At 36.5% G+C, this 22,955-nt stretch overlaps 2 protein-coding genes across 4 annotated transcripts; one reads left to right on the top strand and one right to left on the bottom strand.

Annotated features, from left to right (window-relative positions):
• Positions 1-14,386: 14,386 nt before the first annotated feature.
• On the top strand, positions 14,387-17,466 carry LOC133795016 (WD repeat-containing protein GTS1). 3 transcript variants are annotated; one of them, XM_062232473.1, is made up of 8 exons: positions 14,387-14,711; positions 14,898-15,105; positions 15,264-15,359; positions 15,663-15,737; positions 16,269-16,379; positions 16,505-16,596; positions 16,712-16,796; positions 16,908-17,466. In XM_062232473.1, the coding sequence occupies exons 1-8, from the start codon at positions 14,584-14,586 to the stop codon at positions 17,271-17,273; spliced, it is 1,161 nt and encodes a 386-aa protein (XP_062088457.1). In that variant the 5' UTR covers positions 14,387-14,583; the 3' UTR covers positions 17,274-17,466. The 3 variants fall into 3 exon arrangements, with proteins under 3 accessions (XP_062088457.1, XP_062088461.1, XP_062088465.1); XM_062232477.1 differs by having other exon boundaries at positions 14,575-14,711; positions 14,852-15,105; XM_062232481.1 differs by having other exon boundaries at positions 14,585-14,711; positions 14,875-15,105.
• A 117-nt stretch (positions 17,467-17,583) lies between these two features.
• LOC133795030 (probable U6 snRNA-associated Sm-like protein LSm4) lies at positions 17,584-20,394 on the bottom strand. The gene is made up of 8 exons (XM_062232486.1): positions 20,227-20,394; positions 20,020-20,063; positions 19,683-19,724; positions 19,472-19,570; positions 19,239-19,316; positions 18,762-18,801; positions 18,435-18,602; positions 17,584-17,946 (listed from the first exon to the last, which is right to left on the bottom strand). Exons 2-8 carry the CDS (start codon positions 20,020-20,022, stop codon positions 17,924-17,926), a joined length of 453 nt encoding a protein of 150 aa, XP_062088470.1. The 5' UTR covers positions 20,023-20,063; positions 20,227-20,394; the 3' UTR covers positions 17,584-17,923.
• Between the last annotated feature and the right edge of the window lie 2,561 nt (positions 20,395-22,955).

The following is a 22,955-nucleotide window of genomic DNA, read 5'->3' as shown; positions in this document are numbered from 1 at the left end:
TGAAAAAACTGAAAATTTGGTCAGTTTTGGCCTGTGGCCGCGGCCACTGACCAATTTGAGCAAAAAAAATGTGCTGTTTTTCCAAACGGTTCCAAACCCTCCCAAATGATTTTGTAACTCCCAAAACACATTATTGGGGTTAAAATCATATCTCTAACAGTCATATAACATATGGCTTTATGAAATTCATCTCAATATTGCGTAACAACAATTTTACACAATAAAGGGTAATATTTGGAAGTTACAAATTTGTAACACCAAATATGTTACATTATTTGGATACATCTCATATATCTAAATATTGTAACTCTCTATTATATGTTACAATATGTGACACACTTTGTCACATTTATTTAATCTAAACATTATATTATAATATAATATAATTTTACATTATATTATAAAATAATATAACATTCCCCCACTAGATTAAATAGTTATCTATTGTAACACTTATTTAATCAATCATTATATTTTGAATATAACATATCCCCCACTTGATTAAATAAGAACTCTCTCTCATAGGAGTCATTGCATTAGTGCATAAAGCAAAGTGTTTTTCTACTTGAACTTTACTATAGTGTAATTATCACAAAATTTGTCGTAAATTTGGTTGCACTAGGCATTGAACCATCTTTTCATGATAACAAATCGGTGATAACACACACACCTTTGCGATGTTCACTTGAGACCTCTATGTCTCGCTTTGCACCGTTAATGGCCATGTGCACTTTCCATTCATGGACGTTCTTGAGAATACTCTCAATTATCATGAGAGGCGGCACCACCCCTAGGTCCATATAGGTAGAATTCTTACAGTATTTCGTTACCAAAAATACTTGTCTTTACAAGACTGAATTTTATTAAAAAAACCTTTCGGTTTTAACCCTCCACTTGGTAACACACAAGTACTCAATATCTCAGATGGGACTTGTTTTGAGTACAACTAATATTCACTTGATTGACTTGTTATTACCTATTGAACCTAACACTAGTTGAATAACTAGTGTTAAGATAGGTTACCATCAATCGTGAATCTCTTTAGGGAGTTTGAGTCCCATCCCTCGAGATAAAGCAGCCACTAAATCCCTCGTTAGTGGCTTAGTGAAAGGATTCGCCAGATTTTCACTTGTTCTCACATAGGATATTGAGATGACTCCTCTTTGAATCAATTCTCTTACATATCCATGTCTTATACTAATGTGTCTAGACTTCCCATTATACACTCCGCTGTATGCTCTAGCCAATGTCGCTTGGCTATCACAATGTATCGATATAGTAGATACATTATCTTTGATTAGGGGAATCTCTATCAACAGATCCCTTAACCATTCGATCTCTTTGCCAGTAGCAGCTAGAGTTATGAACTCTGCTTCCATAGTGGAATGAGATATACAGGTTTGTTTCTTGGAACCCCAAGAAATTGCACCTCCACCAAGTGTAAATACCCAACCAGTTGTGGACAAGTTGTCCCCAAGATTGGATATCCAACTTGCATCTGTATATCCTTCTAAAATCGAAGGAAATTTGGAGTAGTGAAGGCTTAGTCCTTTGGTTTTCTTGAGATAACCTAGGACTCTTCCGATTGCCTTCCAGTGATCCACACTTGGATTACTTGTAAACCTACTAAGTTTACTTACCGCAAATGCTATATCAGGTCTAGTACACTGAGCAGCGTACATTAGACTCCCTATAGCACTAGCATACTCCAATTGAGCCACCGTTCTTCCTTCATTCTTCTCTAGTTTTACACTATGATCGAATGGAGTATTGGCATCTTTAACCTTGAGATGGTTAAATTTATTCAATACTTTCTCAACATAGTGGGCTTGCTCTAACGCAAAACCCCCACTATGTTTCTTTACTTTGATACCGAGTATGGTATCAACTTCTCCAAGATCTTTCATCATGAAGGTTGATGATAGAAACCTCTTCGTTTCTTCTATCCCTTTCATGCTATTACTTAGAATAAGCATGTCATCCACATATAAGCAAACAATGATCACATATCCCTTACAAGTTTTGGAATACAAACACTTGTCTCCATTGTTATGTCTAAACCCATTAGACATGATGGCTTGATCGAATTTCTCATGCCATTGCTTAGGAGCTTGTTTCAATCCATATAAGGATTTTACATTTCTACAAACTTTATGTTCATATTTTGGTAGGACAAACCCTTCAAGTTGTTCCATATAGACCTCCTCATTGAGGTCACCATTAAGGAATGCCGTTTTGACATCCATTTGATGAACATACAAGTTGTGTATAGAAGCTAAAGAGAACAAAATTCTTATAGAAGTTGTTCTTGCAGCAGGCGCATAGGTATCGAAATAATCAATACCCTCTTTTTGCCTAAACCCCTTTAGCTACTAATCTAGCTTTAAAGGTTTAGATAGTGCCGTCAGTGTGGTATTTTCTCCTAAATACCCACTTACACCCAATTGGCTTAGACCTCGGTGGGAGGTCTACCAATTCCCAAGTGTTATTGGAAAGAATGGAATCCATCTCATCATTGATGGCTTCTTTCCAAAATGCACTATCTCTCGATTGTTGTAATGCCCTGAATTCTCTGATGAGGTTTAGTGGCGGTTTAGTAGGCCGGGAGGGCCGTAATTGTTTAATTACGCCATTAAATGAATATATGCATGTTTATGTGAATTATATTATGATATAATGATATATGCATGCATGTGGGTCCACATTTGAAATATTATGCTGTTTTGATAATTTGGCTCATTGAGGGTAAATTTGTGTATTTGGGTGCATGATGTGATTTGTGAATGAGATTCCATTATTATGGAGATATATTTGAGCTATTCGGCATGAGACGGTCATTTTTAGTGGATTAGCGGTTTTGTCATAACGGGGTCAATTTTGGGGTAATAGGAATGTTTATTTGATGATAAATTGGGAATATTTGAGATCAGGGTGGAATTATGGAGGTTTTAACTATAATGTCCCCGGGGGTGTTTTCGGGACCCCGAGCACTAGGTTTTATTTGAGGTTACTTAAGCTTGAAGTAGCTGTCAGATAGAACGTACGATTAGAAAACCTCTCGTTCTCCCTCGTTAGTTCATTTTTGCCACCCGAAGCATATTTGAAGAAATCTTGAGTTCTAGGAGTCAGAATCAAGTGAGGATCGAGGCATAGCGATCCTAGGAAGGATTAGAAGCTTCTTGACCAAAGGATTTGATAGAAAACAACCTAATCGACGGTAATCTAAGTTTAAAGTTTTGAGTTTTTAGAGTTTCTAAGCTTTGAATTGGACTTTGTGAATTGTTGAGTTTTCGATTCATTTGAACCTTGGGTTTTGAGGGTTTTGATGCATTGGGAAGCTTGGGAACTTTGATTTGATGATTATGGAATGTTTAGGTATGTTTTTGGAGGCTTTGGAGTGATAAAAACGTGTTTGAGAATGGCCCAGAGTTGAGGGTCGCGGCCTTGTTCTTGGGGTGCCGTGGCCCTGCCTTGAAGAAGCAGGTGGAGTTTTTGTGCCTGCTGGGCGCCGCGGCCCTTGCCTCAGGGAACTCTGGGGGCCGTGGCCCAAGGTACTCGGGCCGCAGCCCTTGCCTAGTTTTCGCCCCGTTTGCTCGTTTTGACTCCGGGAACCTAGTTTTAGGCCTTGGGAGTGTCCTTACTACTTGGATTAGTTTGGATTGATCTCTTGGAGGCTAGATATTGGTTTGAGAACCTTTGATTATCATGTTATTGATGTTATCCTATAATGTGTTATGATTAGGTAACCGCTAAAGGAATAAAAGCTAAACTGTTCTCAAGGGTCGTTCTTTTGTTCATTCTAGCTCAAATCAAAGGTAAGAAAACTGCACCCCAAATGTGACATGCATGGTTATTCATGAGGCATGTTGGATGTATAAATGTGGACATGAATTGATTATGGAATACTTATCAAATGTTGCTCACTTGTGCATGGTACTGACTCATTAGTCAGATTTGGCAAAGGTGCTAGTATCAACTGTGTAGCTGTGACTTATTAGTCAGGTACGGCAGTGGTACTGGGCACTGGTCACATTGCGCTGACTCATTAGTCAGGATGGCCTTAGCGTGCTTCACGCAAGCCAATAAAGATTAGATCTAATCGACCTTCTGCATTGAATGACTCAAAGAGCATTAATGCCGGACCGACCTCAAGTTCGATGAATATTATAAGCGCTTGTGTGGCTTACCCATCAGTCACTCATTTGTTAAAGTAGAGACTTACCCATCAGTCTCTCATTTGTTGAAGGCTATTGGCTTACCCATCAGCCACTCCTCCATTTGAAATAGTGACTTGCTTGTCAGTTACTCAGTATGGTTTACCAGAACCTGTTGAAGGCTAGTGGCTTACCTAGCAGCCACTCTTCCATTTGAATTAGTGACCTGTTTGTCAGTCACTCAGTATGGTTTATCAGGACCTCAAGTGATATTCACTCACCTGTTTGAAAGCTATGAACTCTGTGTGATTATAATGATAATCATTTGATGATGTTTACATATAATGTTATGTTTTCTTGCTAGGCTTTGGCTCATGGGTGCTATGTGGTGCAGGTAAAGGAAAAGAAAAGCTCGCCTAGCCTTGAGTGGAGAGCTTAGGTTGTGATGTGTACATATGCGGCCGCTTGATTACCACGGCCAAAGAGTTCTCAGAGGAACTAGGGGGTTTACCCTATTTTTGCCGCTTAGGTCGTCGGGTTTGAAATTTTGGAACAGTAATGACCTTTTTGAGTTGTAAATAACTTGTAAATGTTCTTGTGAGCCCATGAACAGTTTTATGTATCAATAAAACATATCATTTCCTTTTTATTGGTTTTCACCTTAACCTGATAATAACACTTAGATCACGTTTTTAACCAAAGGACTCAGGCAATGAGTCAAATTTCCAGTTCACCGTTCACCATAACTGTTCTGGGGTAACCATGGCGTTACAATTGCATAGCTTCTCTATAAGTCTTAGGATCATCCTCAATGAGAAGTACAATAAGAATTTTCCTAATGACTTCCTCTCTATTTCCTTCTACCATGTAGAATGAAATTCGTTGATAATCTATCTCATCCACTACTAGAATTTTATGATTTTTGAGCCTTTGACTTCTTCTAGGTTCAAAGGGTTGCTTTACATCCTTTTGAGAATTCTCCTCTTGATAATCAACTTTGGATGTAGAAGCTTGAGAATTGTTCTCATATAACAAATTCTCCTTTAGAGATGTTGAAGCTTGAGAATTGTTGTCACATAACATATTCTCAAAGAATTCAACTTCTCTAGATTCAATCATAATATTAGACTCTAAGTCTAATAGCCTATAAGTTTTACTATTGTTGGCATAACCAACAAAAGCACACTTTATGGCTCTTGAACCTAACTTTGTTCTATTAGGTTCATTTTTCTTGCAATATGCAAGACACCCCCACACTTTGAAGTACCCTATGTTAGGTTTTCTTCCTTTCCATAACTCATATGGAGATATCTCATTTTTCTTCATCGGTATTCGATTAAGAATGTGACAAGCGGTTAAAAGCGCTTCACCCCATAAGTTGAAGTTCAACTTAGAAAACACCAACATAGAATTTATCATCTCTAGATAAGTCCTATTTTTCCTTTCGGCAACACCATTGTGTTGCGGTGTATACGGTGCAGTGTACTCATGAATTATACCATTTTCTTCACAAAATGTATTGAATTCATTAGAGAAGTACTCTCCTCCTCTATCACTTCTTAGCACCTTAATCTTTTTATTTAGTTGATTTTCAACTTCTAATTTATACAATTTAAAAGCATCAAAAGTTTCATCTTTATGCTTTAAAAGAAACACATAGGTATATCTACTAAAATCATCTATAAAAGTAAGAAAATACATTTTACCACCTCTAGTTAAAACACCATTTAATTCACAAAGATCACTATGGATTAAATCTAGTAAATTAGATGATCTTTCTACACTAGGAAATGGTTTCTTAATCATTTTCGCCTTAACACATGTTTCACATTTACCATATTTTTTAATATTGAATGCAATCATACCACATTTTACGACTCTTTTCATGGTAGAAAAACCTATATGCAATAGTCTAAGATGCCACAAAAATAATGAATCATACTCAATAATATAGGCGGAATTAGCATTTTTATTGATAACATTGAAAGTTACATCATTGGTGCACAATTTAACCATTCCCTCACAAGAGTACCCTTTTCCCAAGAATACATTTGATTTGGTAAGTATAAGTTTACCGGACTCAAAAACGGCTTTAATGCCGGGCTTGCCAAGAAAATCACCACTTACCAAGTTTCTACTCATTTCAGGAACATAAAGTACATTCACTAATGTAACTTTCTTGCCGAAGGTGAAGTAGACATCAATAGTACCTTTGCCAAGTATCTTGGATTTGCCCTCATTGCCCATTTGTATCTCATGGTTGCCATTTGACTCTTCAAAGGTCTTGAACAATGATTTGTCATAGGTGACATGAACGGTGGCACATGTATCATACCACCACCCTTTCACCTTGCCTTGGACCGCATTCACCTCACTAAGGGTAGCAACTATGTTTTCCTCTTGAGTTGCGTTCACCTTAGGTCCTTGTTGGTCTTTTCTATACCTACACTCTCTAGCATAGTGACCCTTTTTCCCACACACAAAGCAAGGACCTTTCTCGCCCTTAAACTTGTTTGGGTTGATTTTTGGACCCAAAGGTTTCTCATTACCCTTTTTCCCTTTGTTTTTGGGATGCTTCGGTTGTGACACCGCATTTGCTTTGGAAGTCTCTCCATTAGACCCCTCCACAAGTTTATCTCTACATATCGATTCCTCTTCGATTCGAATATGCTTTTGGATCTCCTCCAAAGAATAATCCTCATTTTTATGAAGGATTCTTTTCCTATAGCTCTTCCAAGTTGGTGGTAATTTAGCCACTATAGCACCAACTTGAAAGGCCTCGGGAAGCTCAATCTTTAAAACTTTCAATTTATTAACAATAATTTGCAATTCATGAATTTGAGGAAGAATAGGTTTATCACCAAAAAATTTGAAATCGAAGTATTGAGACATCAAAAACTTTTTGGTACCTTCCTCTTCCGCCTTAAACTTTTTCTCAAGTGCATCCCATATCTCCTTGGCCGATTTGGTCTTGGTGTAGAGGTCATAGAGCCTATCGGATAAGGCGTTGAGGATATGACCCCTACAAAGAAGGTTGTCCTCCTCCCTCTTCGGGAGTGTCTTTGTCGAATGGCTGGGCTAGAGGTGCTAAGGAAGACTCAAGGATGTAGAAGATTTTGAGAGTGGTTAGAAGAAACCTCACCGTGTCTTGCCACCTAGTAAAATTGGATCCATCAAACCTATCCAATCTCACTAGGTCTTGGTTCATGATCGTGATTGTCTCCCCTTCCATTGAAACAAAAAGGGATAAGCTTTTGAATGTTAGAAAAATATAAATTTGCCTCAATGGAAATGGTAAGAAATTACAACTCTATGCAAAATATTACAATAGACAAGGATTGATTAAATAAAGTGTTACAACTCTATAACTGAAAATACAAATAAAATAGAGAAAGAAGAAGAAGAGGATTGAAATAGAAAATACAACTCTTGACAAAAAGATACAAATAAACTTGAGGTAGTAAAAGGAAAGATGTAGATGAGATTACAACTCTTAAGCAAAGATACAAGTAAATATAACAAGAATGATATAAAGAAAAAACAATAGAAGAAAATAAGAACAAGAACAAAATAATAAGACACTCTCACTCACACAACCAAAGTGAAGAGTGTTGGGGATCACCAACTTGAACAAGGTTTGAAACCTTTGTCCAAAAGCTTATTTCCCCCTAACTCAAGCACTAAGGGATCTCTCTCAGATTTTGAAAATGCTTTCTGGAATTATCAAGCATCAAGGTGTTTCTAGCCAAGTGCTCTAATGGATAGAAAAATGTTGTGTCTTACAAGTGAGCTATAAGCTCCTATTTATAGAGTTTAGAGACACCATTTGAATTTCAAATTCCACCAACCCCCATGGCTGTTACCAATGTTTAATTTGATTAATATGGAATTAAAAAAGAGATTTGGGAGTTATTTGGGTTTTTTGAGCTGTTCAACAAATATTGAAAAAACTGAAAATTTGGTCAGTTTTGGCCTGTGGCCACGGCCACTGGTCTCTGACCCACAGGCCACGGCCACTGACCAATTTCAGCATAAAAAATGTGTTGTTTTTCCAAACGGTTCCAAACTCTCCCAAATGATTTTGTAACTCCCAAAACACATTATTGGGGTTAAAATCATATCTCTAACAGCCATATCACATATGACTTTATGAAATTCATCTCAATATTGTGTAACAACAATTTTACACAATAAAGGGTAATATTTGGAAGTTACAAATTTGTAACACCAAATATGTTACATTATTTGGATATATCTCATATATCTAAATATTGTAACTCTCTATTATATGTTACAATATGTGACACACTTTGTCACATTTATTTAATCTAAACATTATATTATAATATAATATAATATAATTTTACATTATATTATAAAATAATATAACATTTACTTATCTTATCAACTGTCAATATCGGTCTTGTCCGATGTAACAAATACATCCGATCTTATCTACTTTGCTAATGTTCTGGAAAGAACATAACATTGTAATGTGTAAGTAGATCATATCGTAGATTGGCAAGTCAGTGTAAATCCTGTGCACTGACTAATCTTAGGACTAACTTATTTTGAACATATAATCATATTTATATTCCACTGTGATGACGTCACTATAAATAAGATTAGCTATATGCTCGGGATTTAATAGAAGTTTATATTAAACAAATAATTATGAAAATAAAACATGTGAGCAAAGTGATTGACCAAGTCAAAAAATAATTTCTATTCTTTTATTGATAATAATATGAGATTACAAAGAATTTTGGTTTTAATTAAGGCATAAAACCCCAACAGGCGCTCCGAGCCTTAGGGTTGATCGTGCAATATCTGCTAGCCCCATGTGATCTGCAAGAACAAAGAAATTGTTAGCACAAATTCCAAAACAGAGACATAAAATCTATAGGCTTCTCGGAAGCCCACCATAAGTTATGTCTTGGTGTAGGCATCAGAGGTGTCTAACTTTATCTCCCATCTCACAACTCAAGTTAGTGCCATATTGGCAGAACTAGTTGGAGTTGAAAGATGTCACACGGTCTATGGGTATAAACCCCCGAGGAGGTAACTATCTCCTCGTGTAGTGAAGATAGACGTCTATCAGATCTAAGCAATCTTGAAACTCTTCCTTAGTCCAATGTTGGTGCACAATCTGGCCACAATGGAGAAGGGAAGGAGAAGCCCAGACATGCTCGAGACTTACCCTATCCCCTACGTGTGTGGCATGGTATAGAGTAAAGGGAGATTTACTTGGGGAAAGATGAGAAACCTCCATCCCCACCCAGAGCTCCTCCTCGAGCTCTCGATATTCTTGGGCTTCTCAAGCTGCCTCTGCGGCCCTGGTATTCTCTAGTCGCTCCTCTTATAGCTTATGGTTTTGCTTTGCTAGGGCGTGCCCATCAATATAATTGATGTGTCGGGATTCCAGCTCCCGAGACTTCTTGGATCGGCGGTACTTGGTCAAATCAAGATTGTTGATCTTCTGCCCTGCTCTAAGAAGTCTCAACTCGATGAGGTTTTCCTCCGTCACCAAAAATATGAGCTCCAGGTCTTGCTCAGGGAGGGATTTCATCTCCTGGAGGTGGTCCTCAAAGGTTTGGACCCATTGGCGGCTTTGGCGGGTTCGGAAGCCTTCTTATCCTTGCCTGAGGGCTTTCCATCGTCGGCAATGGCTTCTTCGAGCTTGATGTAGCGATCAGCCCGGTCCAAAAATTCTTGGGTAGTTCTCACCCCTTCCTTCCGGAGACTTTTCTAGAGGGGTGAACGGCGTTTAACTCCTGCAGTTATTGCCATCATTTTGCCTTCATCTCCCACCGTTTTCGCTCCAGCTGCCGCTCGCATAAAGCGCTGGATGTAGTCCTTCACTGAATCCCCATCCTGCTGGCGAATTTCAACCAACTGGTTTGCTTCGGTCGGGTGCACACGACCTGCATAGAACTATCCGTAGAACTCTCTCACGAACATCTCCCAGGAAACTATGCTCGCGGGTGGAAACTTAAAGAACCATTCCTGCGCAGCTTCAGAAAGTGTTGCAGGGAAGATCCTGCATCGAGCGTCTTCGGACACTTTCTGAATGTCCATTTGCATTTCAAACTTGTTGACATGAGACACTGGGTCCCCATATCCGTCAAAGTTTGGGAGTGTAGGCATTTTGAACTTGCTCGGAGTTTCGACATTAGCTATCCTTTGTACGAAAGGAGTGCCTTTCCTCCTATCATGGTCGATGTAAGATGTCCTTCCCCCGACCAGCTGCTGCACTGCCTGGTTGAGGGCGTCTATCTGGGCCTATACAGCGGCAGGAATCGCTGTGGCCTCTGTTGCTGGGGAGCCGTTCTCGCCATGCCGCTCGCGGCGATCGTTAAGTACGTCACGCAAATCCTCGTCTCTTCTCCGCTGCTCGCTACCCCCGAGCCGGTTGAAGACATTATTTTGTTTGGGCTGCCCCCCAGCATCCCATCTATTGGGTTGGTCATCTTGAGGTACCTGGCTCCTGTCTTTACCTCTTTCTTCATTCCTTCGGCCAACGTTTCCCTTGCCTGAGTCAGCCTCATTATATCCGTGGCCATCTCCGAACTTCGACTGGATATGGTGGGATCGACTGTTCCCTCTATTCCCGTCTCTAGCCGAAACGTCCCGAGCGTTAGAGGGTGGCCTGCGCTGGTCGTGGTGTCCCCATGCATTATCATGCCGTGGGGGACCCCGGACCGCAGAGCCTAACTCTGAGTCCCTCCTGTTACCAGGAGGGTACTGACCTCTGTTCGGTAGGTTTGGCCCATCATCCCTACAGCGTCTAGGACTGCGAGGCTGATGCTTGGCCCTATTCTGCCTCTGTTGTGGGGGATTACCCCGAGCAGCTTGGGATGGTGGCTGTGCCTCAGGGTCCAGTGGGACATCGTCATGGGGCACCTGAGGCTGCTTGGGCCTTTGCGGACTTGAAGGCTGGATCGGCGGGCTAGGATTGGGACCCCTCTGAGGTGGCCCATTCGCAGGTTGGTCAGGCTGTGAGGCAGGTGCGGCATGATTTCTAGCCAGCCGCAAGGCTGCCTCGAGGGCTGCCATGGCTTCACTCTGGCAGCGGTCCACCTCCGCCTGTCTTTCGCTTAACTCCGCGCGCTACCGTTCAATCTCTTGCTGCTGCCGCGCCATAACTTCAGCGGCAGTCTCCTGACTGGCTCTCAAACTAGCCAGCTCTTCCTGCAACGCGCCCATGGTACTCTTCAACGTTGCATCATCCATTTCTTCCTCCTCAAAGCCTAGATGTGGCTCATCCTCCGCCACGCTCGCAGGAGGAGGAGGAGGTGGCGGGTTTGACGGTGCGGCGGCAGCTTGTCCAGTTTTCTTCGTAGCTTTCGCCATTAGTTTTCTCAGCAATAAATAATCAAGCTCTCAATGAAAGCACCAGAATGTTGACCCAAGATTTGGCCAACTGACACGGAGTCAGAATATGCTTGATATGAATGAATATGATGAGAAGAACGCAATGACAAAAATAAATGACAACACGATATTTTTATAGTGGTTCGGCCCCAAGATCTGGTAATAACCTACGTCCACTTAGACTGTTATTGATATAGAATCAAAGGAGTGATCAAAGAATAAGGGTTCAATGAGTTTCACTAACCTCTAAATAATAATACAATATCACTAGGAGAATTACTATAGTCTCAAATAATTCCAAACCCCAAAAAGTCCCCTCCTTGAGCTATCTTTTGCTATTTATAGGCTCAAGGAAGATTACAAAAGATTGTTGCAGATATTCTTTCCTGAAATATCGGATACTCAGGAGATTGTGTGAGTTAAATTCGGGATTCATAAAGATCTTCATAGTAATGTTGTTTTGTATGCGGAACCATCGACCAGACTGGTCGCAGGTAAGACTGGGCCGCTTACTGCTTCTAATGCGTCTTCTGGTCGATACTCTAGCAGAGCTTTTCCAGGTGTCAGCCACGTGTCCAGGGATCACTTGCCACGTTATCAATGCTAATTTTTTGGATAACAGTATGTAACAATAGAATAATAAATTTGTTTCCGTAGAAAATGTATATAATATAAAATTAAGGTTATTCTATTTTTTAAATTAATTTTTCATAAAATTATTTTAAAATTGTATTAAATCTTTATTTTTGTTAAGAATTATTCAATTTGTTATTTAAAAATTTTAATTTCTAATTTTTAATAAATAATTTGCATAATTTTATTTTACTTTTATTTTGTGTAAAATGGGTGTAGAATTCAAGATCTAGTATTAAAAATATATGAATGTGTAATTATAAATAAATTTACTTTTCTATCAATGAAATAAGGTTTAATTAGTTTGGGGTGTATTTATATATTTGTGGGTATAAATATAACTCTTATTCTCACACCCAACTAAACAAAATAATTATGATTCCTCAACTAAATTTTTCACTTTGATTTCTAAGTGGCTACTCTAGGCACTATAAGAAATAATGCAATTTTGTATGTTGCTCAGTGTAGATAGTCATGAAACTCTAAAAATTAAAAGGGTGTTTGACTCCTTAACTAAAAAATTATTTTTTGTTTTTCAAAGCTAAAAATTATTTTTTGAAAATAAGTTGGGGTGTTTAGTGTTGTTTTCAGAAAATAATTTTTAAAAACAAAGTTACAAAAAATAGAAAATTTTGAGAACAACAAAAAATTGTTTTCTTTTTTTCTCAAATTTTTTTGTCTATCTTTTTTTCTCACATCACTTTTTTAACTATTATTATCTAACATCATTTATTCTTAGATCATTTTCTCTCTCATTAGTTTCTCTCTCTTCACTTTTTTATCACATTCTCTCTCATTTTTTCTTGCATCAATCTCTCTCTTCTCAATTTCTATTTCTTCAAATTTTCTCTCCTTACTTTCTCACTCCTTATTTTTCAACATTTTTTCTTTTAAATTATTTTATCTCATTATTTATTACAAACTTTTAAAATATTTTTCTCTTTGTAAATATATTTGATAATTTTTTATTTAAGATTTAAAAAAAATAAAACTAAAAAATTATTTTTAGAAAACAATAACCAAACACCTCTTGTTTTTTTAAAACCAAAACATTAACCAAACACCTCTTGTTTTTTGAAAATCACAAAAATTGTTTTCTCTTCTCATTTCTGATAACACAATTTTGAAAACAAAAAACAGAAAATAATGTCAAACATGCTCTAATGCTTCCATGTTGGAAAGTTGATATTACCAATTCAATATATCCGTGAGATTAATAACAGTTACTTTGAATTTGTCCAAAGCAGGGGTAATGATTCAAGTGGTATGGTTGCAACACCTCTGTCTCTTGTTGGCTCAACCCCAGGGTTGGGAGAATTCGTATTTTTGTTGTTGTTACTCTAAAAAATGATGGTGTTGTCCTTTGCATTTTCCATGATGGTTTGGTATTGGTGGAATGATGTAGCTCCTTTTTCAGATTGTATTTAGTTGTACGAGGTTTTGGAGAATGAAACTTGCCTAGAGTGGAGAAGCTTTATAAGTTTTTCTAGCATATCTCAGCTGGCTAGTTCTTTAGGATTTCTTGTTTGTTGGATTAGTAGGAATTTAAACAAGAGTGCTCACCAACTTGTGGTGTGGGCAGCAAATGCAAATGCTTTTGGTATTTTGAATTTTTTGGAGGTAATCCTGAGTGTGATCACCACTTGGTGGTTTTTTATTCTATGAAATTGTTTATCAAATAAAATAATTATAATTTCAATGTTCATGTCAGAACTAAATATTATATTATTATTCTCATGACTTCTAATTTTTAAGCTAATATATGAGCATTTTGTTGGTAAAAAAAGGGTATACATTAGCAAAGGTCCCCAATTTTTTTATAAGTATTATTTAGATCCTAAATTTTATTTTGTACCACTTAGTTTTCAAAATTTATTAAATATGTATCACGTAGATTCTTTTAGTTAGAAAATTATTTACAAAATGCACAATAAAAAAATAATTTATAACTTAGCAAAGCAATTTATGATTTAGTTATATTTTTTGTAATTAATTAAGTCATAAATTAATTTATATTGTGCATTTAATAAGCTATTTTCTAACAGAAATAATGAATGTGATTTATATTTACTAAGTTTGAAAGCTTAATACAAAATAAAATTTGAGTACTAAGTGAAGCTCAAATAAAAGATTGGGACTTAACACTAAAAAAAATATAAATGTAAAAATAGTATAATAATAATAATAAAAAAACAAAATATATACTAACTCCGCACTGACTAAAATGGATCGCGTCATAAGGAGTTCAGAAGGTATACGGTGACAAGGCGATAATTTATAAGCAGATACACAGTCGCTTCGGTGGTCTTCACCTTAGAAGACCTAAAACCCTAAACCCAGCTTGGGACTTCCGAAACCTCTGCTTTTGCCTCCTTTGGCTTTAGCTAAGCCTAAAACTTCGACAACAGCACGGAGGAGTGACATGGAAGCCACGGCCATGGATGTGGAGGAACTGCCTCAGTCCAATCCAAATCCCCCCAATCGGGTCGGACTCAAAAACTCAATCCAAACCAACTTCGGAGATGACTACGTTTTCCAAATTGTTCCCAAGTAAAATTCTCCTGCGTTTTCTTCTAGCTTCAAAAATTCCTTATTCATGTTTATGGACAACGTTTGAGACTGAGTTAATGAAATAGAAATTACATTTTTTAATATTTTGGATTTTGTTTTGTTTTTTGTCGAACCAAAAGGATAAAAATTTAATGGGTTTTAGAAAATTTTCCATTTGGATGGAAGGAATGATTGGACATCTATGGCGGTCTCTATGTCGACGAACGTAGTGAAGCTTTACTCACTAGTAACGGGTCAGTACCATGGAGAGTGTAAGGGTCACTCTGATACAATCAACCACATTTCTTTCTCTGCTCCATCAACCCAACATGTCTTGCACTCTTGCTCCTCTGATGGAACCGTTAAAGCTTGGGACACGCGTACATTCCAAGAGGTTGGAGCTTTTGTGTATAGAGATGTATATGTTGGACTAAATGCTGTTTGATTATCTGATGTATTAGTTTAGTTATTAACTTTGAAGATGAGTGTAGCTTCTCTCTTTTTTGTCAATTATTGATGGAAATGTATGTACTTTTATTGTTGATTCTACAGGTGTCCTCCATTAGTGCTGGCCCTTCACAAGAGATCTTCAGCTTTTCGTTTGGAGGATCCACTGATAATCTTTTATCCGCGGGATGTAAATCACAGGTACCCGACTTGTGTTTAAAGATTTTCATGTCTCAGATGTTAGTTTTTTTTACCATAGATCAGTTTTTGACATAGGAGAATGGATTGCAATCTTTTGTTCCTGCATTTTTGCTTCCATCCGTTAGAGGTAGTGGATAATAAAGGAAGTGAGTATTATTTTTGGGATGATATTTAAGTAATCGAGTACTTAATGTTTCGAAAACCTCTGTGGTGGTGGCGATTTTATGGAAATTTGGTTGTTTATATTGTGACATTTTTTTTTTCTTGTTGACACATCTTGCTTCTTGACTTTTGTAATCTCAGATACTCTTTTGGGATTGGAGGAACAAGAAACAAGTTGCATGTCTAGAGGACTCCCATGTTGAGGACGTTACTCAGGTTGGTTCATATACATGCGATCTCACGGCTATGGACTCTTCTTGGTTTGACACTTACAGTATAATGGCAGGCATGTATATATGGTCACAATAGTAGTCTCAGTTGATTGGGATGGATTGCAGATGTAATTATCTATTGAAACTTAAAACCTATAAATATATATATATATATATATATATATATATTCATTCACTGGGTGTTTTAGTGGCTTATGATAAGTCCTTGTAATAACTGAAGACTTAAACGAGTGCCTGATCTCTAAGTGTGCTCGTCAGGCTGTTAAACAGAAGCTGCATTCAAAAATGTTTTTGGATAGGTTGATCATATACTTTTCAGATATTAGAAAAGCAACTGGTATCTCATTTTCCTATTTTTTCTAGAACATATATTACTATTTCTCCTTCAGCTTTACATTATTTTCTAGTGTGCCTTATAGGTTGTTTGTTTTGATGACATAGCCATTGATTTAATATGGTTCCTCTTGAAGAATTATGTGTACAAAGTTATTAACAACCTAATGATACCTGCTAGGTACACTTTATTCCCAGGCAGCCAAACAAGCTGTTATCTGCTTCTGTGGATGGATTGATATGCATATTTGATACGGATGGTGACATCAACGATGATGATAAACTGGAGTCAGTAAGTGCTTTTTTATCCGTATTAATGTTGTCTTTGATTCTCACTTAAACTATGCATTTTCATGTTTCTTTGGAGCTAATGTTTATTCATTTATGTTCTGTTCTTCTGGTATTGGAAATGTTCAGGTGATTAATGTGGGAACTTCAATTGGAAAAGTGGGGTTTTTTGGAGATAAGTTTCAGAAACTATGGTGTTTGTCCCATATTGAAACTTTGAGGTATCGATCTTAATCTACTCATGGTTCATGTCGTCATAGCTAGTAGAATAGATTATGATGAATTTCTCTTTATTATCTTGTGTAAGCCAATTTTTAACTGTTGCTGCTTGTATAGTATCTGGGACTGGAACGATGCAAGAAATGAAGGTGATTTCCAGGATGCTCGTTCAATAGCTTCCAACTCATGGACTTCAGATCAAGTAATAACCTCCCCCCACCAGATTTTATTTGACAAATGCCTCTACCAAATCTACATGGGAACATGATTTTCTGTTGCATAGGTTTAAGTTGGTCCTTGAGTTATTTTGCAGGTTGATTACTTTGTTGATTGCCACTACTCAGAAGAAGAAGAACGACTTTGGGTTGTCGGTGGCACAAACTCTGGCACTTTGGGCTACTTTCCCGTTAATTATAAAGGAGAGGCAACTATAGGCTCCCCTGAAGCTGTACTTGTGGGTGGACATGGTGGCATTGTTAGAAGTGTGTTGCCTGTATCAAGCATCTGCGGTGGACCAAACCACAGTCCAGGCATGTTTGGATGGACAGGCGGTGAAGATGGTCGCTTATGTTGCTGGGTTTTAGATGATCATTCGCAGACAGGTCGGTCCTGGTTTTCAAGTGCATTGGTTATGAGATCGCCCAGAACTCGCAAGAAAAATAGGCATCAACCATATTAGCAGAGCCCCTTTCTGCAATCTTGTCATTACTTTTCCTCAACTTTAATGTATTTTTATAAGTTTATATTTCATTTTTTTTGTTTTTTGATACCATGATCTCTTTTCACCGTTAGGTGAGTTTTACTGTATAATTAATTGTATTTCTTGTTTTAATTACAGATTATTCTTAACAAGGATTTTACTAACCACGAAATCTCTCAACTTGTCTTGGACCTCCCCAAAACCAACTCCAACACATCAAGACAAGAAAAAAGATCAAAGAAATTAAGAGATGCACGTCGTCCTTTCTATAAAAAAGAAAAATTTAACGAAAAGACAATTTAATTGGATTTTAATCATTAAACAAAAAGAGAACATATAAGGCCAAGCAGAAATTACAGTACTAGGGCAAAAGCACGCATATATTCCTCAAACCCAGCACCCAAAATGAAACAATAATTTAGCTTCTAGTAAATGTAAAACAGTAAAAAGGAAAAAAAAAAAACACTAGCTACATTTGCTACTTAAAAAAGCGACTTTCCAAATGAGTTACACGACAGTAATAATGATATCGGAGGCAAGAAACTCGGGACATTTGACTTGAAACATGGAACCAATATGCCTCTAAAAGCAGCCAATGGTCCAATATTTAGTTTCACCAACTAACCAAATCAACCACGCCCTCGGCCCCCACCTGATATCAAAAGGCAACAGATAAATTTGTCAGATAAGAAAAATTTGAACCCTTTATAACTTCATGAATGGAGCAAATAGTGCATTAAAAATGCCGATCCGCTGGGTTTTAAGATCTGATCCACTGAAATATCTAGTGACCGAACATATTTCACATTCACAACTTATAATGGTAAATCTCTTTCCTCGGTAACATTTTTACTTTTAGTCTAGATTTCAAATAAAAGGAATGTTGGAGCATTTCTCAAGCCTTAAAACAAGTTATATTGTGTTGCATTTGGTCAAAAGCAAGCAAAATTTTTCCTAATGGTCAGTTATAAACTTAAAAGGATCTTATCATCCAGTTGATTTCTTTCATACTGTCTATGCATGACTGATCTACTTTAAAAAGGTCAAAAAAATTCATGCACACCCCGATTTAAAATGGTCTTTTCCATCTTACTTCAAAAAGAAACAGGATAAATATTACAGTATGTAGACAAGCCTTACCTCTGCTTCCACCAGCTCTACCTCCAGATCCACCCCTGCCACGGCCTCCACCAGGGCCTTTAGCACCTCCATCGTCTAGTCCACGGCCAATCCCTTTAGGCTGTCGTCCACCTGGACCATCCTCCCTACCTCTTCCTCTGCCACGTCCTACTCCAGGTGGTTTCCTATCTGAAAACATAGAAGAGGACAACTTTGTGTCAAGTAAAATATAATCTACAGGGTCCTGAAGTTACAAAGCTAAATATATTTAGATATTTAGGGGAGAGAGGACAGACTGGGTAGAGTGGAGTGGCACTACTCAGTAATTACAATCACATAATCATGTACCTGATCGACTCTTAGTTTCTTCTTGAACTTTGTCAATCACCTGAAAGGCAAAGACCATTGAGCTCCATCAATCAAATCAACCAGAATTTATTTTTTAAAACATAAAGGCTACTACAAACTTATTGGAGAACAACTAAAGTGGGACAAAGATACACAACATGCCCCTTAAATTTAAAAAGTTGAAAGTCGATAGCAATATCTTTACAGAAGCATAAGTGTAAGTACCATAAAATTCAAAGAACAGGTGATGGTAAAAATTTTTTTTACTGATATAGTTTCACAATATCCAAAATACCCAAGTGAATATGCAAATCTACACTACACCCATATAATATGAGAACGAACTTTTAATGGAAATTAGCGACAAAGCTTGCATGATAAAAATAAATACATAAAATTTGATGCCGAGGAGAACAAAGCGACCCACAGCTACTTTTTATAGAATATTGCAAATAGCATTTATAAAAGGAAGCATACCTCGTCAGGAACTCGGAGATACTTAATTGTATTCCCCCGGATGTAGCATTCAGGCATTCGCCAAAACCTGTCTCCATCCTAAATGTTTTCATATTCAAAGACATAGGTAAGAAGCTATTCAAGACATAGGTAAGAAGCTAACCCTTCCATAGAAAGGAACTGAAAACATGAATTGTACTGATAAACGACAAAACAATATAAGGATAATGGTAATAATAAGTACAGCATAATACCTTAGAAGTACAAATGACTTCACGAAGATGAATGTTCATCCATGTATCACAATTAACTAAATGTCCATTGTAAGTCTCACCATTCTTCAGTTCCACCAACTAATTTTATCACATATACAAGAAAGAGAATTACCCATCAAAGTTGATTTAAGATAAAATAATGAATAAGCATTGGTTTCAAAAAATGCTACAAATGGGACAGTGATCTTACCATAGGGTGCCCTTGGGCTGTCTTAAGCAGAGAAAGAGGAAGCTGAAAATAGTAAAATATTAAAAGGGTCAATATCAAAATATTAAAAACTGCAAACCAAAAAGAGGACATTAAGCATTGGACATAGGTAGGTGAACGAAAAATTGGATCAAACTGAAAATAATAACTTGTCTCAAAAAAAATATCTTGTACTCGGGTTGCTTGGTAATGAAAACACCACCAAACCAGACAAGAGCCAATTAATAAGTACAGTCTAGTTCAGAATATAGATTTCGTTTACTTTCTGAGAAACCAAGCAGAAAGTACAGTAATTTTTTTTGGAAAGAGAGTAACATACCATCTTTTAAGCAGTTCAGAAACCACGCAGTTAAGAGAAATAACCTGCAACAAAGCCATAGTGAGAATTCAAGACATACAAATAATATGCGTACATAAAAGAAGAAAAACCTAAAGCAGAAAACCGAAGAAAATTTCTCCGGAAAAAGGAGAAAGTACAGAAATAAATCCCTAAAAAAATCGCGAGAAGAATAATTGGAAGAGAGACCTAGAAGCAGGCGAAGAAGGCTCGGTCGATCTAGAAGCAAAGGCAGTAGAGGATGTTTTGGGAGGGAGAGAGAGAGGGCTCTCTAGTCTTGTATTTCTATTCTATGGAGGGAATAGGGATCCAGAGAGATTTTGCCTTGAGAGCGTATTATTGTTATTGTTATGTACCTTTTCTTTTTAATAAATGCTTTTATATTATTTGCATTATTTTTATTATTATTATTTAAATATTATAATCTTGTTAGGAATAGGAATATTGTAAAATAAATAAGCTTATTAGCCGTTTCTGTTTTTTTAAGTGTAGTATTTTATTTTTTTTTGGGAATTTGCCATATATATACGACTTTTTTTTTAAAAAATTCAATTTTTACGGCTTTTCTTTCTGTTTTCTATTTTTATATTTTATTTCTTTTTACTTATATGTTAAATTTACTTTTTTCTAGTTCTTTTTTACGTTGTTTTTTTTATCTTATTCCTCTTTGCATTGTAGTAGACATTTTCTATTCCAGGTTCTTTTCTATTCTTTTGTAATCTGTAACCACAATCATTTTCTACTCCTACTTCGAACCCCTACCCACCCTCTCCTAAACCCTCTCCTCCATCTCACTCACACACTCAGTCAAATCAGAGATCGTATTGCAAAGGTGGCCACTGAAGCTTGAAGCCACCGCCCTTTGTGTCCTAGAGAAGCTTGAAGCCTAAAATCCTTGGTATGGAAATGTACTCCTATTATCTTCCTTCTACTTTATCAGTTTCATTTTTTATAGGGAAATTTGTGGTTTAAATACCTATTTTGTTCATTTTGTTGCTAATAAGTACCCAATTTTTAAAAATTGTGGCATAAATACCCATTTTGTTCATTTTGTTGCTAATAAGTACCCAATTTTTAAAAGTTGCGGCATAAATACTCATTTTGTTCATTTTGTTGCTAATAAGTACCCAATTTTTAAAAATTGCTGCATTAATACTCAAAATTCCACTTTTTAGACTCTGCCGTTGGTACCCACTTAACAGAGTTACTATTAAGGACACGTGTACTGTCCTGATAATTCTTCTTTTTTTTCACCTAATTAATTAAGAAAATACATAAAACTAATTAAAATAAAAATTAGTACTCTAAAGTCTTATAGACAGATGACATCTGATAGTAAGTACTCTAAAGTTTCCTCTTGGACTTTTTATCGGGCTAAAAATAAAGCTAGACACATTATTGATGGTACTTATTGTATTTTCTTAATTAATTAGGTGAAAAAAAAGAAGAATTATCAGGACAGTACACATGTCCTTAATAATAACTCTGTTAAGTGGGTACCAACGGCAGAGTCTAAAAAGTGGAATTTTGAGTATTAATGCAGCAATTTTTAAAAATTGAGTACTTATTAGCAACAAAATGAACAAAATGGGTATTTATGCCGCAATTTTTAAAAATTGGGTACTCATTAGCAACAAAATGAACAAAATGGGTATTTATGCCGCAATTTTTAAAAATTGAGTACTTATTAGCAACAAAATGAACAAAATAGGTATTTATGCCGCAAATTTCCCTTTTTTATATACCGATTATAATTTTCCTAATTGTGATATTATAGCAATTCAGTATTGTGTGTTATTTGTCATCTATTTTTATATACATGCATAGGGTAATGATTTGGGTTCTGTGTATATTCGTGTTTGATGAAATATCTGAAAAATGGTGTATACTTATTATTACATATAATCAATTCGTTTGTTACAGAATTCCTGCTCACAATCAACCGAGTGAGTAAAATTTTCACATTCTCATATTTCAGCTTTGATCCTTTTGTATGTTAGTTCTGTTTATTTTAAGTTCTCATGTTGTTATTTAGTTCATGTGGCTCTTATGGTTGTTATTTTCTATGGTTCGGTTGTGAATCTAGTTTGTTTGTTATATTTTCTCAACTTTGTATCTAGCTTTTTAAATAATGAACTGTGATCCCTACTATATATGGCTATTATATTAGCCATCTAAGAATCAAGCTTCACCAACTATTTTGGTTCTTATCTTTATATTGCAACATTCTATAACAACTTTTTGATATAATTTAATAAAAGAAAGAGTAAACATAAAACACAACTTTGTAGTCTGTTTTCTATGTAAATTAATTATCGCCTAATGGTTCTTCGTGCGTTCTTTTTTCATAGTACTTAACCAATTTCAAACACACCACAAAACTATAAGTAAAGATTAAGGAGTTTCAATTGTGTAAGGTAAAATTGTCACTTTGTTATCTCCAATCAAAGAATTTGATTCTCATTTAATTCAAGTATTGAAAAAAAAAATGAACTTATTTATAAGGTGGTAGGGTCCTTTAGAAGGAATATATTAGAGCCAAAATGAAATATCATGTTTAAACATTGTTCTTAAGAAATAATATTACTATTTGTTTACAAATATGGTACTGAAGGGTTGAGGAGTATTGGGTTTGGGAAGAATGAATTTGAGGCATGGTATATGAGAAAGGCTCATTTGGAAGCTCCATCACTTACCCGAAAAGGCTGGACTAATTTTGGAGATTAAGCTTTGTTCATTTGTGTCATGTAGAAGCCCACTACAACTCCTAATGCGAGTTATACATATGAATTACGAATGCAACCTAAAGCAACATATGACTAGTCCAAGTGCAACCCACTGTAACTCACTGCAACTCCTAATGTGAGTTATCCATATGAATTACGAATGCAACCACATGCAACTTAAAGCAACACATG

This window comes from Humulus lupulus, chromosome 1 (genome assembly GCF_963169125.1).
Source record: "Humulus lupulus chromosome 1, drHumLupu1.1, whole genome shotgun sequence".
NCBI lineage: Eukaryota > Viridiplantae > Streptophyta > Magnoliopsida > Rosales > Cannabaceae > Humulus > Humulus lupulus.
This window is presented reverse-complemented; position numbering and strand designations above follow the sequence as displayed.

Coding starts and splice junctions, on each gene's coding strand:
- LOC133795016 (XM_062232473.1), top strand. CDS start 14,584: ATGGAAGCCACGGCCATGGATGTGGAGGAACTGCCTCAGTCCAATCCA. Junction 16,380..16,504: donor ATGATGATAAACTGGAGTCA/GTAAGTGCTTTT, acceptor GGAAATGTTCAG/GTGATTAATGTGGGAACTTC. Junction 16,797..16,907: donor ACTCATGGACTTCAGATCAA/GTAATAACCTCC, acceptor GTTATTTTGCAG/GTTGATTACTTTGTTGATTG.
- LOC133795030 (XM_062232486.1), bottom strand. Junction 19,317..19,471: donor AAGTCATTTGTACTTCTAAG/GTATTATGCTGT, acceptor GAAAACATTTAG/GATGGAGACAGGTTTTGGCG. Junction 18,603..18,761: donor AGAAACTAAGAGTCGATCAG/GTACATGATTAT, acceptor CTATGTTTTCAG/ATAGGAAACCACCTGGAGTA.